The following is a 19,298-nucleotide window of genomic DNA, read 5'->3' as shown; positions in this document are numbered from 1 at the left end:
GAAATATTTCTCAAATGTATTCCCCACCCATATTGTTGCATTACAGACAACATATGTAATCCGGTTTAATTAAAAAAAGAAACAAATGTATCCATCCATATATACACACACAGTTGTTTGGCTGGACTAGACTGAGAACATACATATCAAACCAGGTTTGAGTTCATTTTAGGAATGCATATAGCATACTAAGGTGTTAAAAATAAAATTATTCCTCGGCAAAAAGGACTGGAAAGAAAAAAAAAAAAGGGGAAGCAATACTGGGGAACATTGTTCCTTTTTTTTGTAATTGAGTGAATTCAGAACCAAGCAGGTACTCTGTTCCTTTTCTGTACCTATCATTTAAATATCAAAACAGAATTCTGCATCAGCATATCTGAGATGCATAATTTCAGAATGCATAATCTCAGAGAGAACCAAAAAGAAAAAAAAAAGAGAATATTTGTCTTCGTGTTTCATGGTGATACCAGTAGTCTCTTGCTGCAAGAACCACCCTTAAAAAGTAATAAAAAGAGTGTGCAAACAAAGTCTGTGACACCAAGTGATTTGATCAAAATTTGGTGTAGGCAAGTGATGTAAAATAGTTTTAAAAATGGTTATTTAAAATCGATGTAAGTGTACTAAAGTGAATTTCTACCTTGCTGTGGTGGCCTGTATGGAGGGATCTGTCTCTGACCCATCATGTGATTTCCTTGGTTAACTTGGCCCATCATTCCCATCGGTGGCTGCTGCCCCTGGTAGTGCTGGCCACCTGCCTGCGGCATGTTGTACTGCTGGGAGGGAGGCTGCTGGTGCATCATTGGACCTGCAAAAGGACAAGCAGCAAAAATGTCAAACATGCAAAAATTATTTTAGGTTAAATCTTTCCAAAAGAACATGGAAAACCCAACCTTTAAATATGGACCAAACGAGGCTCTGTATTTCTAGTGCTCTCATAAGGATTTGTTGTTTCTGGACCTATGCACATGCAGGTGATTGCTTCAGTAACCAAACTACAAAACAGAAGTCAGCCTAAATAAGGTTGCTTTTTAGATGATTTTTCTTTAAAATCACAGACATTAGTTTACACATGCACAAAGATATTGAAACACTTTTACCAAAAAAAGTGCAGGTGAAAAGTTGATGGTGAAACTCTGGTAAGTCATAGAAAAATTATTTAACATTTGTGAAATCCTCAGGGCATAGTTTTAATGCACACACAGTTGTTGTTATAGTCCACCACCAAGCCACTGAGCTGTTATCACAAAATATGCAATTTTATTTAGCCTGTAAAGACAAACCACGTGTACCAGTCAGGCAATCTCGCGACAGGCATATGCAGAAAAACTAAACCCCAAAAATATTCTTTCATATCAAGCTGCACCAAGTTTCTGTGAACCATGGAAAGAGACCAGGAGAGATCAAGTACTGTCCATATTTTATCAACTGAGAAAATCTGATTAAGGCTGTACTCGGAGAAATGCAAATTTCAGTAATGAAAACAGACAGTTAAAGAGCACCCTACTGACACCAAACGGCAATGAAAATGATGATTACGCCATTTCATTATATGAGATTGCAGGTTAGATTGATACAACATTTAACAAAGCACAGCTTCTGTGTTTCTTCTGTAGTACCACCTCAGAAAAGAGTTATTCCAGTATTAAAAATATGAGGAGGAAAGAGTTGTGACAAGGAGCTAAACTTTTTAAACAGTACATTAATTCAAACCGCTTAAGAGATACTACATATTTTATGAAGATGAAATCCTAAGCTTTTTTTGCCTTTTTAAAAAAATAATTTGTTTTATAAACTCCAAAGACAGCAAGTAACTAGCCTCACTAAAACCCAAAACAAATTATGACACCAAACTAGCAGAGCCACTCCTAAGCGTCATCCCAGGAGAAAAAGGAAGATATCACCTACTTTTCTGTATGCTCGATTTTGCCATTCCATTCAGTATTTTTAAATAAGTAGGTGCTGGAGCACAGGAAGGAAGTCCAGTGTGAAACCACAGCACTGGAAAATTACCTAGATACAGTCAATAGTGAGAACGGATTTATATAAGTAAAGGAATACACAGTCAGATCCTGTCTATGTGGAGTTATGAAGGAAAGTTAAGACAAATAATTAATGTCTGAATTAATTTGTATGAATTCAAAGTGCTTTAGTTAAATCCCATTAAAGCCCTGTGTGGGATCTCTCAGTGAGAAGTGGCATAAACTTCATTTCACTCTGAAGATAAATATTGGCCACACTTAAAAAGATCCAGTTATGCTTCTATCCTTCAGCATAACAAGTTTCTGTTTTAACGGTTTCTATTTTGAAGTGTAAAAAAATTGCTTACATTGAGATGTGATTATTTTTCACTTGGTAAAAATGTTTCATTTTTTGATATTCTAAATGAGTTCGTAATTTAGATCATTCCATTTCACTGCTCCTCTGTTTGGAGGTACTGAGAATCATTAGGCAGCCTTGAAAAAAAATAAAAACTTGTTGCCATAATATTCCTAGATCTCAAGAAAGCTTGTTAATTAACAATATTAATATTAGTCACAATACAATGTGATAAAATGTGTTGGGTCCCCATGGTGCAATGTAGAGGTTTTCTGTTTGCTTTTTAAATTAGAACTTCATTAACGCTTTGTAGAGCCACAATGAGAATTCACTACCCTGTATCAGGCTGTGTTGTGTTCATAACAGAAAGCCTGGCTTCCTTCCAGTTTGGTTCACATCTCCCTCTTATTAAGAAGACACCTAAAAGAAGCACCATGGTCTCTATGGTCTCATGGAACATAACCCTTTTATGCAGTAGTTTTGAGGGGTGAGGGAACTTTGAATTTGTATTTCTTTTAGAAAAATCAAGCCTACAAGAAAGCTACATATATTCATTGTGTAATACTTAATATGACATAAAATCTCAATACCTAATTAAAAACATAGACTACTAGGTCATAATCTAATTGGACCTGGACAAACTTGATAAGTGGGCCCAAGAGAACACCAGGAATTTCAGTAAGTCCAAGTGCAGGGTGCTGCATCCTAGGTCAGGGCAGTCCCATACCTGAGCACAGACTGGGAAACTTACTGAGAGCAGCCCTGTGGAGAAGAACTTCAGGGTTCTCATGGGTGAAAAGCTGGACATGACCTGGCATTAGGTGCTCTCAGCCCAGAAAGCCAACCATGCTCTGGGCTGCACCAAAAGAAGTATGACCAGCAGGTCAAGGAGGTGATTCTGCCCCCTCTCCGCTCTGGAGACCCCACCTGGAGCGCTGCATCCAGCTCTGAGGTCCCCAACACAGGAAAAACATGGACCTGTTCAACCAAATCCAGGAGGGCCACCAAGATGATCAGAGAGATGGAACATCTCTCCTACAAAGACAGGCTGAAGGAGCATGGAGAAGAGAAGGCTTCAGGAGACCCTATTGTGGCCTCCAGTACCTGAAAGGGGCTTATAAAAAGAAGGGAAAGGGACTTTCCATACAGGCAGACAGTGAAAGGACAAGAAGTAATGGATTTAAATTGAAAGAGGGTAGGTTTAGACTAGACGTTAGAAAGAAATTCTTTACTGTGAGAGTGATGAAGCACTGGAACAGGTTTCCCAGAGAAGCTGTGGATGCCCCATCCCTGGAAGTGTTCAAGGTCAGGTTGGATGAAGTTTGAGCAAGCCGGGCTAGTTGCAGAAGTACATGGCAGGGGGGTTGGAACTAGATGATCTTTCAGGTCCCTTCCAACTCTCATCATTGTACGATTGTGTAATACTTTCTAATATTTGTAGCAATTGTTTCTACAACCCCCTTAAAACACAGCTGTTGAATCTCTAATCAGGTCACAAAAAGCTACATTTGGTGGAAGTCATGATCTCTTCCAGACCTGGAGATAAGATATCACATACAAAGTTCACAAAACAGTGCACTTCAAGAGAATGCTCGTTGCTTTCAAAAACTCTGCATAGGAACTCTTTTTTTGTGAATTTCGAGAACTATTTATTTCAGAGAGGACAAAGTATCTGATTTGTACACAGCTAAAAACGAGTCCAAGAAAATATTGTGTAGGATTATCTCTGTAAAATATGCAAGTACACAAGTAGACTATTTATTGGATTTACAAGAAACTATTTAAACTTTGGTAGTACAAAAGTCCTGTAAATGTTCCTGTATGTTCAGAAGGCAGTTTTCACATGTCAGTATACTGGAAGTATTCCTGGGATAAAGGTAGATTACTAGATGCTAACTAGCAATACTGTAGGTCCTGTGAGGAGTGCAGGCAATTTTTGTAGTCATTAAACAGGCGTTTGAAAATTGCATGATGTAGATCAAAATCAGTCTTATGCAGTCAGTGAATGTATAAAGAAAGCCAGATAACAGATGAAAACTGAACTGCTCTTTGTTCAATATAACTAGTCTACATTATCAAGAATACACCACATTTCGGTTTAGTAGGTGCAGACAACTTTGAAATGAGCAGTTGAGGGGAAAAAAAACCTCCCTGTGCTCCAGACAGTATCTCATAAGGAGGTCTCATGTACAGAGAAGAAAAGGTATGTGGATTTAAGCAAAAATGGGCTTCTACCTAATCTTCCTGTAAGTGCAGCGACCCAGTGGCAGCCTCCTGACAAGAGAGCACTTCAGAAAAGTGACAACCTAGTCTTCACAAATATAAGATAAACAGAAAGAAACAGAAATGCAAACTAAAAGTAGGTCCCAGAGAAAGCTAACAAATCGGAGAGCAGAAATGCATTGAGGATGAAAGAGCTGCAGAAAAGTTTAGTGGTTTAAAAATGTCTCTTAGCATTGTCCCTTCTGCTGAAACTCAGGTCCTGGCAGTAAATGCTATGAGAGGACAAGATAACTGCTGACGTGCTTGAAACTTCTGAAGAAGCAGAGGAAGCACATACAAATGAACGGGAGACTCTGCTGTTCTGACTGGGAACAGGCAGGTATGACCAAAAAGCAGCAGTACAAGCTATTATTTCTTCAGTCTTCAAAATTATGTTGATCTTGTTGCTCAGAAGATCAATAGACAGATCAGTAGACACTCTTCCACACTTGCTTACTCCACAAAGTTCTCATCTCAAACTGAACTGTAATTTCGGGGATCATTTAAAAAAACAGTATATAAAATGTCATACAAAAAAATTCTTTAGTTACCAATGTTGTCTTTCATGTTTTACACCAGGAAAGAAAGATGAAAGAACAAGCTCTGTCGCAGCTGTTTATATCTTGTTTCATGACAAAACTACAGTGTCTTCTACAGCTAGATATCCTACAAATCCAGCTATAGCATGACAGCATTTCAGAATGTGGTGGCAATTTTATTTCCCTTTAATAGGTTAGATGTCAAAAAAAATTGAGACTTCCCTGCTTTCTCCATGACATCTTGACTACACTAGAAGTCAAGGTATTGAAATGTAACAGTCTCTGCTTACATGGGAATGAACAGATGGCAAGACATTCACAAAAGGTACTGAACCTCAGAAATCACTTTATCCTGGTCTGTCATACCCTGAATACATTTATATTTCAGCTAACATTGGATGTTCCTATCTTTATGCTCCTTTTTTACGTGGACAACAAAAGCACAGGAATCTGCACCTGTCTCATCTCTGATGTTTCCATGATCTCCTCATATTTGCTTGTAAGTAAAAAAGCTCTCAAATTTTGATGGAATTTTTTTAAGTTCATATAAATGAAATTCACTAAAAACAATCTCAGCACCAGGTTTGATAACTGGTCTCCTGGAAATTATCAAGTCAAGATAATATTCTCTTATAGAGTTCACCTGTTAAAAGTAACCTAGTTCCCCTCCCTTACCCCAAGCAACATATAATGCTCATTAAATACCGACTGGGAGTTTGGTAACTTCGCTTCAAGCACTTCTGGCAAGGGAACGGAATCCTAGCAGAAGAATCCAAGAAACACAGTCTCTGAGATGGCCAAGCTTAGCAGAAGGATCTGAGAAACAGTTTCTGAGATGGCCAAGCTATAATTTCCTGGTCCTTACTTTTAAAGTGTATTAATTCTACTGTTTAATATTATTATTATTATTCTCTGACTGTGAAAGATCTGGTCAACATAAGTAAGAGGAATTTTCACGTAAGTTTCAGGTTTCAATAAAACCATGCTTACACCTCCCCTTGGAAAAGTCAAAAACTGACAACTTGAAATTTTTTATTCACCCTAAGTAGCTTCCCATAAAAGAAAGAAAAGATACATCCATAAGAATGGAGTTTCTTCCACAGTCACCCAGTTCCTGTTGCTTCCTATCTTTTCCAAAAAGGTAGCCAATATTCCTTGCAGATATCTCAGGCTGCTAAAAAAAGTTTTTTAATCAAGAGTCATCTACAGAATCTTCCGATTGAAACATTCTGCTTCCTAAATCAAAAATTACTAGAATTCCTCTTTTAGCTAGACTGACTATATAAAATCAATACCACGACAACTTTGCTTCTCATTTAAGGTATTCCTCTGGCTAGCATTTGATAAACTAGTGCAAATCAATAATGACTTCACAATGGAGACAGAAAGTAAATCCAACAATGAGTTCTGTTACTACACAGTTTATTTCTTAATTAGCATTTTTTCTTTTTTTTTTTTCTGACTAACACCATCTGCCTCACAAGGTGTATATACAGCAAGATGTTTTGCTAGCAAACACACATAAAAAGTTATGCTAAACCCATCCAAGTGTTAGATCAAACCTTGCTGTGTTTTATGGTGTCTTTATCTATTATATAATACTATGCTTTTCTTCTTCCCTCTAAAAGTATTGGCTTCAGTTAGCACACATAGCAGATATCACTCACTGAAAAACTACTTCAATATTTTCTTTCCTCCTAATTGTTCATGTGAGATGCCATGCCTAGCAAACACTGAAGACAGAATTATTAATTTACTTATCGGTTTTCTTATGGTACCCATAAGTAAAATGTCCAAATCTTCATAATGAATATACTTTCACAACACTCCTGTGAAATCAGATGGTATCATAATCTTACCATCAGATTCATTCCTCAAGAGATGAGGAACCCATGTAGGGGAAGATTAAGGTCAAAAACATCTACTAATTTTTAACAGCCAACTTGAGATGCTAAGACCTCATCTTGAGGAATATTTATAATTATGTTTAGCTAGTGTTGTTATTAATTGACAGATGTAGTAGGATCTCTCATTCTCAGTATGGATCACCCCTTTAAGACAAAGAAACAAAGCATGCTTTGTGGCTCACAAATGTCTCCTGACAACAATACTGAGATTCAGAAATTTTGTTCATTTCTGTTTCTGAATTGCAGCACATGCTACCAGTTAAGAAACCTTTGTGTCACAATCCATTTATTCCCTTTTTATTAAACTGCACTAAGTGCATTTCCCAGCTGCTCATTCTTGATTCTTCACTTAGATGAGAACCATGCAGTGTCAATGCTTGGCTGAGACCTCTGCCCAGCCAGACTGAAGCTCGGCTACCTACCTAAATCTCTCACGGTCTCACAGATTTCTCTGTCGTTCTCTGCCCTGCTGTCTTGTCAAGAGAGTGAAGATACAAAAATACTACCTCTAATTTGTCACCAAATTTCAATACACATGTAAAAACTAAGAGTAGAAAACGGAGAATATGTACTAAGCAGACCTGATTGGGAATAATCTTAGGTTAAAAACCTTAGCTACCAATACATAACAAACATGCAAATCTTCAGGCTTGGACTTCCTCCCTCACAGGTATCTGGAACAGTATTTTCATTTAACAGCAAATAGCACCTTGCTTGCATCACAGACAAGTTTCAAAGCTTTCACTCTAAAGCAAGGGGCACCCGCACTCCAACACTTATATACGAAGTGCTCTATTTACTAATGTTTTTGGGAGATAATGAAACATATTGAAGAATGCAACTTTTCATGCCACTGTCAGAAATGGTTCTCTATTTCTGTGAAGCCTCTGCAAAAAAGGAGAACCAGCCTTGTAGCAGACACTTGGAATAGAAAAAGTCTCAGCCTAAAGGGTCCAAATTCGGCAGAAACAGAGGTACGAAACGTGAAAGCTTACCATGGCCGTAAGTACAGGCAGTAGTACCAGTTGTTCTAACTAGAGATTTTGCTCTTGTTCTTGAAACTATAACTTGGTTATTTTTTCAGAACAGAAACCGTTTAAGTATCTTTCTGCCTAATTTCTAAGGAGCAATTTTCAAGTTTGACACAGCACTGAAAACACAGCAGAGGAGTATTACAAGGAGGAGTAAAGAGCACTACTTTCAGACATAATAATCACTAGTCCTAAATTTTAAGCCAGTCGTACAAAATCATTTGCTGTAGAGCAACTTAGTAGATGGCTCCCTCACACATACTGCTACATAATTATTGCTAACTCTGCAACTAAGAAATCTGAACTGAGCAGGCACAGGACTTCTCTCAAGCATCTTACGTTTACAAAATTACTCCTTTGTGCACTGCCCAGAATACACAGATAACTTGTCAGCTCAGAGAGACAGTCAAAAATATTTCCACTTATGATGATTTCCTCTGTTATGTACCTATTTTTTGTCCTCTGCTGCTATATTTTAAGAAAAATCCTATTAACAATGTGGATGATGGACTCAGACTTCCCACTCTCTACTGGTTAGAAAAGTGCAGAAACAGCTGTTTCATCATGACTTAGATTTGGTCTCTCATTAAGTTAGTCTTTTATCTGTTTTGAACCTTCCTGTGATCTAATAATCAAACCGATCAGTATGACCTGTTCTGTTCGTACACCTTAGGAACAGATGGTATCTGTGTATATAAAAAAATGGAGTTTTGGTCTTCAAAGAGAGTACACTGCAGTAAGAACTACCTATGCACTGGTGGATTATTTTTTCTAAAATGACCGAGGAGAGAGAGCCTTAGGAAAAAACCCACATTCTACAGCATCAGAAAAGAGATTAAAACCTCGATCCGAGTCACATTTTTCAGCTAAGATATCCATAAGAGTTCATATATATTGGGGTAAAAAACATATTTGCTGCAAACACGGCAGAAGCATTTTTTTAAAAAAATTCTGCTGCAGGTGCTATGTCCAGATCCAATGTAGTAACAGACTTAAAAGGTAAGCTGAAAATACTGCTTGTTGACTTGTAAAGCATATTTCTAAGAATATGCAGTACATATACAACTTAATAATTTGCTGTGCTGTGACTCTAATGTAATATTTTAACTTCACAATTTCCTTGCACTTCAACAAGGACATCAACAAATCATCATCAGTTTATGCAATGGAAATATCTTAGATACAAAATTAGTTTTGGGTTTTACAATGTACACAAGGCCATCTCATGAAAAGAGTAAGCAGTAGCAGATTTGTTCCTGGAACTGAATTTTACTTCTCCAAGATTAACACACATTCCATGCTAAAACAGCATGCAGCAGAAAACCAAGATTAACAAGGTATAAAAATCTGAGGGCTATCTGACTTTAATTTTTAAATTTACCCCTGAGACTTAAAAGTAGAGATATATTTTATCAATTTGAACAATAACAACACTTAGCTAGAAGTGTAAAGTCTGAAAAAGATAAACAGTAGTTCAAACTTATAACTGATGTAAGCAGATCCATTCCCAGATTCTCACACAATACCCGAAAACAGTTCAATGTCTGCAAATAAATAAAAAGTCACAGATATATGGGAGAAAAGAGAATCCTCTTTTGTACATAGGTACAAATTTAGAGAAGGAAATTTACAAGATTAGACCTTTTAAAAATGCCTGAGACGTTTTGTTTTTACAAAAATTAACGCCTCTCTTACCTTGGTTTGGTTGCATATTCATGTTTGGTCTGGGACCGTAGTTGCCCATCGGCTGTCCCTGGCTCATAGTCATCTGATTCTGCACTGGCATACTCTGTGAGGATGGAACGGAGTGATTATAGCCACCCATTGACCCGTGGCTACTTGAAGGCATGTTCATGGAACTGTTCGTCATATTGAGTTGGTTAGGTCCAGGTCCTTGCATAGGCATGTGGTTAGGTCCTACAGAAGGAAAAACAGGGAAAAAGGATCTACATTAAGCATCGTAAAGCAAACAAATACAGTCACACTGACTCACAAAACTAAATAAAAGTCATTAAATGCAATTACATTAAAAAAAATTAAAACACAGTTTGTATGATTTCCCCACTTGAAAAAAATAAACAACAAAGTTCAGCTCTACTATGCAATACATTTTCTTTTGTTGAGCAGCTGAAAGGTGTAAATTATAATATAGCTCATCTTCTGTCTATATCACATACAAAACTAGTCTGTTTAGTACTCACACAACACCTCCTGAATTTCAACCAGAATTGCACAAGACCAGTATAAGAGCCAGCTTGCTATCTCCACCACAGCTGCAATTACTACAACAGCTGTAACATTTCTGTGTAGTCGAACACCTATATTAGACACTTTTCTGAAAGTAACAGTTATTTATTATTATTATTTTTAAACTCAGGCAATATTAACATTGACATGGTACAACTACATAGAATCATAGAAACATTTTGGTTGGAAAAGACCACTAAGATCACCAAGTCCAACCACAAATTTAACACTGCCAAGTCCATCACTAAATGCTAACTTAGGCTGTGACTTTTACTCAAATGACTACACAGTCACCCATAAAAGATAAAGAAGGTGACAAACACTCCGTGGAGTCACTGATACAACAGCAAAGGCTTTTACGGAAAGCCTGTAAGTCAAACTCATTCTTTCTATAGAGCTGTTTTAATGCCCCTGTAGATAAAAATCTAACCAAAAGTTATTTATTGCAAGAATAGGACTCCTGAGTTTATCTCCTGAGAAGGGAATGAGAACAAATGATAGTGGTAAGACATTAAGATTTTTTTCCCCTGGATGCTTCAATCATGACTTTTTTAAAAGAATGACTTGTAAATGGAAAGCATTAAGTGACCTTTATTGGCAAACACTGTCATCAGCTTTCCTGTGCATTAGTAAAAGAACAACCTTGGAAAACAGAGAAAGGTGTGAAGAAAAGAACAAAGCAAAAATGTTAAAGACAGTGTGCTGCATTTTTCCTACTTCTAAGTAAGGTGGAAAATTTCAACACAACAGAAAATCACCAACACTTTCGATTTGTAATTGTACTGGCATTGCAGTGATTCAGTTCATATGTGACCATCCATATGTATAATAAAAATGGCTGAAGGCATATTTAACATTTTTGAACATACAGTCTATAGCCAATATTCTGCAACTGTATTTAGAGATTAGTAGGGTGGGAGATGATTACTGGAAGGACAGACACCAAATTATCAGCTCAACTTGTGAAGATGCAAAGGAAAAACAACCTGTTCATAAACCCATGAGGCCAACAGCATCTTTTCACCTTTTATTTCCCCTCTTCCTGATAACACAGGTTGGATTTGGATTGTTCTCTGAATTAAAGCTACTCTCAATGGGTAATTTAACAAGTACAAACATTACAATACCATGTGGTCAGTTTATTCATTACTTTAGTTGGGATAAGTGAATAGCTACTAGGACCATAATTAGTAAGAGGTGTGACTGGATGTAACTACGACAAGTGAAAAAAGTAAATGAAATGGCAGGATTATGCCTATGACAAGCACCACATGAAGAGCTTCTGAAGATATGAACAACCGGAGTATGTGACAGACTAGGTCAACTGTAAACAAGGCAAATGTTGGTATGTACTGATTTCACCACGGACATGCTACTGTTGCTAAACACGCCACAGGTTTTCTGTTAAGCTACAAAACCCTAAGAAAAGGAATCTAAAAGAAACAATGCCAGTAGAGTTGTAGGAAGACAGTGATTTGTTTACATATTTCACAGTGGAAATTTAAAAAACTCAAAACCAACCAACGAACAAACAGACAAAAAGCACACCAAAAAAAACCCCTCAAACCTCAAACCAAACCAAACCAAAAAACCAACCAAACACCAAAAAAAACAACCACCACCCACACACCTGCATCTTCAGATGTGAACAGCTCCCCAAGTCCTGCCCTGGCTTAAGAAATAACTGCACTAATCTAGGGTAGAATGAAGGCTGAAATAAGGACATAGAGAGCTGTACACAAGGTCAGAGAGACAACACAAACTGACCTGCAAACAAAAAGATGCAGAGGAGAAAGGTAACAATGATTAATGAACACAGCTACTAAAGCCAACGTGAAGAAACAGAGAATAAGTTTAAAAACACATTTATCCTCTCGCCCTTTTCAAGACACCTTACTGAAATGAACACATAAACTTATTTTGTCAAGAGAAGTGAAAAAGCTGAAGCTAGAATACAAGGATAAGGGAAAAGCTAAGACCAAAATATCAAAAAGCCTTGCAAATGAAAAATAATAAAAACACACTTCACAAATAACTTTTTTTTATCATTTGCCAAAATGCTTCAAGGCATTCTCCTGCACATAAGGAAAAAACAATTGATTTTCTTTTTTTGTATGAATAAATGAAATGGAAAGAATATGAATGAAGTATCTGCACTTTAACGTAACTGCTTTAAATGTAGTACAAATTAGATTTTGTGTTATAATAGTTAGCAGAGTAAGTATCTATCTTGACTATAAACAGAAGTCCTTCTTCCTCTTACTCACTTATAGACAGCACCTTAGGTCCGAGAAGCTGTAAGCCAGACTAAGTGCATATAAGCCTGCAGGAGAGGAAGGCTTAGAAGGAAAGAAGACTTTGAGAGAACTTGCTGGTAACACACAAGCACCTGTTATTCAGGAAGGTCACTTACCAAGGTAAGGACAAAGGCCAGAGAACCCTAAGGCTAGTCTTAACTTTCAACTTTTTACATACAATAAAATCAGGAAAATAACTTGCCAGCGGCACAGCTCATTTCATCATCTACTTCCAAATCCGGACCACTCTTACTTTGCATCACACAAACTCTCTAAGTAACTCTTCAAACAGTAATTTTTTCATCTACAAACCACAATCTGTCACTACAGAAAACTCTCAATTGTACCACAGGCTGAAAAAGGTTTGCCATAACTGTCTTCCCTGGCACGAGGATACAGACATTCACTTGTCAGTGGATGCAATTAATGGCCTCAGCAGCACTTCAGGTTCTGCACTAACAGAACACAAGTATGAGAAAAATCATCCTTTAAAGTAATGGGACAGATCTAAAGAAGAACTTTAAGTTGACTCATGTCCTGACCATCACTAGACAGTTCTTTTAATCAACCCTTCCACGCATACTCAGGTCTGCGGAAGCCCCAGGTCAGGTAAGGCCTCCCAGAAATTCTCAGCTAGCACTTTTTAAGAGATTGCATTTTATTTATTCCAGGTTGGTCAGGTTGCTGTCAACCCTGGATTCTCTCAGTTTACATATTAGGGACTTTATTCCCCTTCGACAGATCATCTCCTCAGATATTTGTGGGTTTGTATCTGTTTTCTATTACAAAGTGTCTATGTAACTTCAGAGTAAATGCCTTAAAAGAAAGCAAATCCATACTCTGCAGAAATTACTAGAAACATGCCTCTGTGAAATACAGAAAGGCTCACATGCAGGTAAACTAACAAACACTTTAAAAATATGTGTAATTCAGCTATACAATTACCAAGATAATTCCGTTTCCCTTTTTCTAAGGCCTACCCATGAAATGATTTTAGCATGCCTTTCTGATATTAGAGATGCCCTCATCCTAAGCCGTTTATCTTCACATCCTCAGAGACAACTTCAAACTGAGAAGGAAAGAACAGACCTTCAAAAAAGGGAATATGTTGGAAAGGCTAAATTAAAGCTTAGTTGGAATCTGTATTTAAGTATCTGTCTAGGTGAATACCAAAACAAACCTATTTACCTTTCACGTATTTTCATAAGAGCTCTTTTCTTATTCTATCTAATTACAAAATATGTATGTTTAAGGAGTGACTTTTCTCCCCTGTGGCTCTGCAGTGAAGTCATTATGCTCACATTGTGACTTAGTAATCCTTCTCCTTGGAAAAGATCAGTATAATAACAATAATATGATTACACTCGAGGGTCAAAGAGACTGATTTTTGAGAGGCAAAGCTATTCTCCATGGGAACTGATGGATTTTAGATGGATAAAGGACTCCACAATCAAAATATCTCTGCCCTAATTAGGGAGCAGCATATATTGCTCTTTACACTTCCAGATGTAGACCATGACCAACATGTATGATGAAACTAACTTCTTCTCTAGATCTTTTATTACACTTCTTACACACAGCCTCTGCAGGTTATTTAGCTACTCTTTCAGAAAAGCTGCCACTATCAAGTGGCACTATTAAGATTTGCTCAGAAATGAGGGACTACAGCAATCGTATTTTTTACCTATATTAAGTTTTGCAAAGTTATTTACTGTGTTTCCTGTCATGAAAGTTTATCCTTGTCACCAGTGAGAGATGAAATTAGTTCAGTTGGTTAGAACATGGTGCTGATAACACTCAAGGTTGTGGGTTTGATCCCTGTATGGGCCATTCACTTAAAGAGTTGGACTTAGTGATCCTTGTGGGTTCCTTCCAACTCAGAATATTCTGTGAAATCTGTGAATTTTCAAGGATCTTTTGACGGTAGTTTCCTTTCTTGGAAGTATCAATACCTTGAAGAGCTTTTGTGTGAAAACTTTCTCCATACAAAAAAGAAAAGAAAAAAAAATGTGGTCCTGAACAAAAGCAATCCTGGGAATGCAATTTTAAGCTGAAAGCCATTTCATGTGAAATAGGTAGTATTACTTTATGAGTGGAAATTCTGGAATACAGCCTCTATATAAAGCGGCAAGCTTTTCCATGGTCTACTCCATGACTGCTAAAGGGAGCAGTTACCCCAAAGCCAGTAGTGGTAGGTAAAACATAGATTTTTATCATCTTATTTCACTGCTTTGTTTCTGCCTTCCAAAGCACTTTTCTTTTTATTACAAAACAGGATGGCATAGAAACTTAGAATTTACACCTAGAACAATAATCTGGAGGCCATTCCTTTACAAATCCCTTACAATTCAACACATCTTCAGTAATAAAGAACACAGAGGATTAGTGGAAGCTGGACAATTTTCTGTACAAAAACAATCTCTAAAAAAAAAAAAAAAGACAAATCAACAAAAACATTTACCTAAATTAGAAACACCCACTTTCAGATGTATCTATTTTATTATTATCTAATTATTTAGCTACGATAATTTCACATTATCTTTATATGGAAGGATTTGTGTTCACTCAGCCACAGGCCAATACCTTTCCCCAATAAGCCTTCTAAAGCCAGCTGTACTGCACGGTTTCAAACAGACTAAATTTAGCCAGTTCTGTTCATCAGAGGAATGCTGTGTGTCAGCTACATCAAAGCCCAAGGGCAGCCTGATAAACACTGAATACAGGTCACGTAGCTCTGTAGCTAACAAACTCTAAGAGAGCTTGTACTCGGGGGCATTCAAAGCAGTTTTGTCATCAACAATCTAGTATCCCTTGAGCCCCCATGTCGTTTCAGTTGCCAGGCAACGCTGGTGTTAATGTCTTAGAGGAGAAAAACTTACCAGGCATCTGGCCGTTCATCTGGTTCTGCATGTGTGGTGCAGGAGGGCCCCCACCTACCATACCATCTGAAGACATGTTGTGCGAGCGCGGAGGTGGGGGAGGGCCGCTCTGACTCATCCCTCCCGGACCCATAGGCATATTCTGTGTGGGTGGCTGAAAGGAGACAGTTTAGTCAAACACGAGAAGCAGTTAGCCTGACAAATATATTATATGTACATATGGTACAGCAGTTGCCTATATTGTTCAGCAGGCTATGAAAGCAAGCACTGAAAGGCATTTCTTGCTCCTTCTGATACATTTTAACTCCTCCCAACATTACTTTTGGCAAAACATTTAACATTTCAATCAATTTTACATGAAGTATTACACACATACAACACCACAGCACCTTCAAGCATCGCTTTAAAATAAAAAAACACAAATCAATGCCTCATTAAAAAATTACATCTGAACAGTTCAAGACTGCTGGAGTCACTCCCTCACACACGCACAAAAGCTTTCCTTCAACAGAGAAATAAGTCTTCACTGTAATTCTCTCACATCAACAATTTGTTGCTGTTAACAGACCTTGCACAGGGACAAAACAGGTACAACATGAGATGAAAGCCTCTGAATGCTCATAGACTGGCAAAAAATTTGCACCTGGGTGTGGTAAAACACTAGCGATCTCTCCCCCGCTCTCCCCCAAAGCGCTGAAGGCCTAGTTCATAATTCCGTGCCAAACACCCCCTACAGACTGGAAGCACATTAGTGCTGGCCTCCAAAGGTCCAGAGACAGCTGCCTAGAAAGGATGTTTTTGGCAAATTTCCTAATGAAATTGTGAGGAAAATAACTGAATAACCTTGAGAGTTCAAAGAGGGAGAGCAAAAAAACAATAAATACAAGGGGGAATTTACTGGTAGGTTCTATTCACGGCAATGTAAGGAGACGCAGAAACTGCTAGTAGCCACCTTCATTTTCCTACTAAAAACAATTGTGGGACTCTACAATCCTCCTCACATACCTTAGCCAAACACTTTCAGGGGAATAAAAGTCATCTCTGTGAGAGTGAACACCTGGCTCTCTGGCTTTTGAGGATTCTCTCTACAGACCATAACTATTCATGAAAAACTCTTCCCATGACACAACCACATGTGCATTTTTCAGTGTTTCTCTTCTTCAGAAAGAATCAAGGATGTGAACCCTAAGTTCCTGTCTAGCCCAGTGCCCTCTTATGCGTACACCTACTCATCAGGAGATTCATAAAGACAAGAAACAATACAGAGGTAAAAAGTAAGGCTTTCCCAATGAGTGTGAGGCAGGACCCCTTCTTACCCTTGGAGACAGTAACATCAGGGTAACACAGATACACACATATTTGCTTGCCAGGGGAGGGGAGTGAACAGTACGGATTTATTGTCTTAATGTTTCTTCACATAGCTCAAGTGGGTATCATTTTCCCTGCAATACTTTTAAGAATTCCTCAAGAACATAGTAAAAGCTATTTTTCAGAAGGAAGAAGGAAGGAGATGAAGAAAAATGCAAGCAAGCAGGCAAATTCTCTTACTAAATTCCTTTCATTCATCCACAATGAAGAGAATGACATTTTAGAAGCAAGTTCCTTCCTCATCCTACAGCAGAAGTGGCAGAAGGTAGAGAAGGTAAGAGTGAAAGGCAGCTCTACTCTCCGAACTGCTTCATTTGGTTGTTTTTCCTCCACTAGTGAGCAACCAAAGCAAGGCCGCTTCACCTCAGTTAAATCTTCCTTCACTTTCAAAACTCACTATGGTGGTAATTTGCATGTAACAGAAGTTATCTAAAACTGATATACAGAGAAACAAACAAAAAAAGAAAACAAACAGACTATTTTTAGTTTCTGTTTAGAAAGTACGCTTAGGAATACCAGCAAAACCAACACACTTGGTACCTCCACATGAGCAGCCAGAGCTCAGAGCCTAACAGCAGTCCCATGTCAGCAAACTGAGAGCAAAGTCAGAAACCACTCAAGCTGAAATGTTTTCAGAATTAAAATTAACTTCTTAGATTCCAAGCATAAAACATTAGCAAATCCAATGTTCATATAACACGCTGATAATGAAAAATACTATAAAGTACTAAAAAAAGATTAGACCCTACCTAGGTTTTAGCTATCCTGCAGGTGATACTGCACAAACATAGGCATGCCTTTATGCATGGAAAGAGGGAAAAAAAAAACCCTCCAAAGGTTACGTGAGAAAAACTACATTCCAACTCTAAAATTTAAGTCTGGAAGTTTTCAAAGCAACTCTCCTTTAAGACAAACACTGCAGTTATCAAAAAACCAGCATAAGAATGCAAACATGCAAGGACAGGGGAAAAAAAGTATTAAGGACTTTAAAAATCCCATTAGATACAAAAACCTGCAAGAGACTTCACAAACCACAGGGAATTAAGAGAACTGTGGGAGCAATTAAAAACACTCAAAAAGGTACTACCAGAAAATAACTCAGCAAAAGGAGCTCCTGGATATAGAAACAGTCCAAAGACCTGTGTGAACCCACTTCAAATTCTTGAAAATAATGCAAGAAAAAGGACCAAACTGCTAAAAAAATCTAATCTTCCATTACAATAAACTACCCTATAAGATGACTAGAAGGTAGATGAACCCTGTACCTCTATTTATACAAAAGTAGTGGGACCAATTCTAGGAATTATGTGAGGCTTGCTCCCTGGGCTACAGATAAAATTACAAAAATAATTAGAGTATCATAAAATACCAATGGTAAAAAGTTAGTAAAGTGTCAATACAGTAAAGTCAAATCTTTCTAATCTATTAGAATTTTTTAAAAATATAAATATAAATTAAACCACCTAGATGCATATTTAACAAAATCTTCTTAATACAAGTTTTTTGACAAAGCCTTTTGGAGAAATATGTTGTTCAAGAGTACTCACTTGCACTGATCAAAAACTGCCCGAAGAAGTTGAAAGACTAAAGGAACATATAGAGGTCTCCTGAAAATATTTCTCAGTAAATATCAACATCTGAAGATACTGCACCATTACTGAACAGAAGGTGCCAAGTAAAATTCAACAGGGGTAAATATATGGCAAATACACTGAACTGTGAACTATTCTTTCTTCAGAAAGAGGAAACTCCTATTGCCATTAACCCAGAGAAAAAATAAATGACCACAACCCAGACAGTTTGCTGGGGGAAAAAAAAATCAAATAAAACCCCCAAAAAACAAACAGAAAACTCCAAAACTCATAAAAACTATTCATAATACCCATGGTCACTTTCTGATTATTGTCAGTACTTGATATATCAAAAGTGACGTACAATGTGAAAGAAAAAAAGGTCAAGGTATTTGTGATCATGATACACGTTCAGTTTGGGGAAAGCAATTACCAAAAGATACTGTAAAAACAGAAGAATTCTGAAGACAGGCAACAGTGATTAAAAATTTTGAATGTTATCACCTGAAACAAGTCAAAAAGGGCAGGGGCAGGGGCAGGAACTTAAGAGGATATGACAGAAATACAATTTAATGTATGATACATACAAAAAGTAGATCCTTCAGTTTACGGTTTAACAACAAAAACACCCTCAGGAGAACAGTCAGTAAATGGAGGAACAACATTAAACATACAGGGCACCACATAAATCATATAAACCTGAGGAATTCATCAACACAAGACACTAGAACAAAGTTTAAATAAGGTTCAGAGATAATTACAAATACATATGCAACAGAAACAGTTATACAGAATATTATATAGGATATTTTAAAAGTGTATTACAAGCCTTCATGTCAGATCATAAACCAATCACTACCTGTTAGTAATTAAAACAAAAT

The 19,298-nt window shown here is 37.4% G+C and overlaps 1 protein-coding gene across 1 annotated transcript in view; it reads right to left on the bottom strand.

The window, feature by feature from the left end:
• The window catches only part of SS18 (SS18 subunit of BAF chromatin remodeling complex), a 44,539-nt gene that overhangs the window by 10,258 nt on the left and 14,983 nt on the right, over nt 1–19,298 (bottom strand). Inside the window, 3 exon segments of the mRNA XM_018080798.2 lie at nt 638–805; nt 9,751–9,972; nt 15,479–15,632. Of these exon segments, the coding sequence (XP_017936287.2) occupies nt 638–805; nt 9,751–9,972; nt 15,479–15,632 (544 nt within the window).

Source organism: Manacus vitellinus, unplaced genomic scaffold (assembly GCF_001715985.3).
Source record: "Manacus vitellinus isolate BGI_N305 unplaced genomic scaffold, ASM171598v3 scaffold_1_pilon, whole genome shotgun sequence".
NCBI classification, from domain to species: Eukaryota; Metazoa; Chordata; class Aves; order Passeriformes; family Pipridae; genus Manacus; species Manacus vitellinus.
Note: the sequence above shows the minus strand (reverse complement) of the source record. Positions and strands in the feature narration are given on the sequence as shown.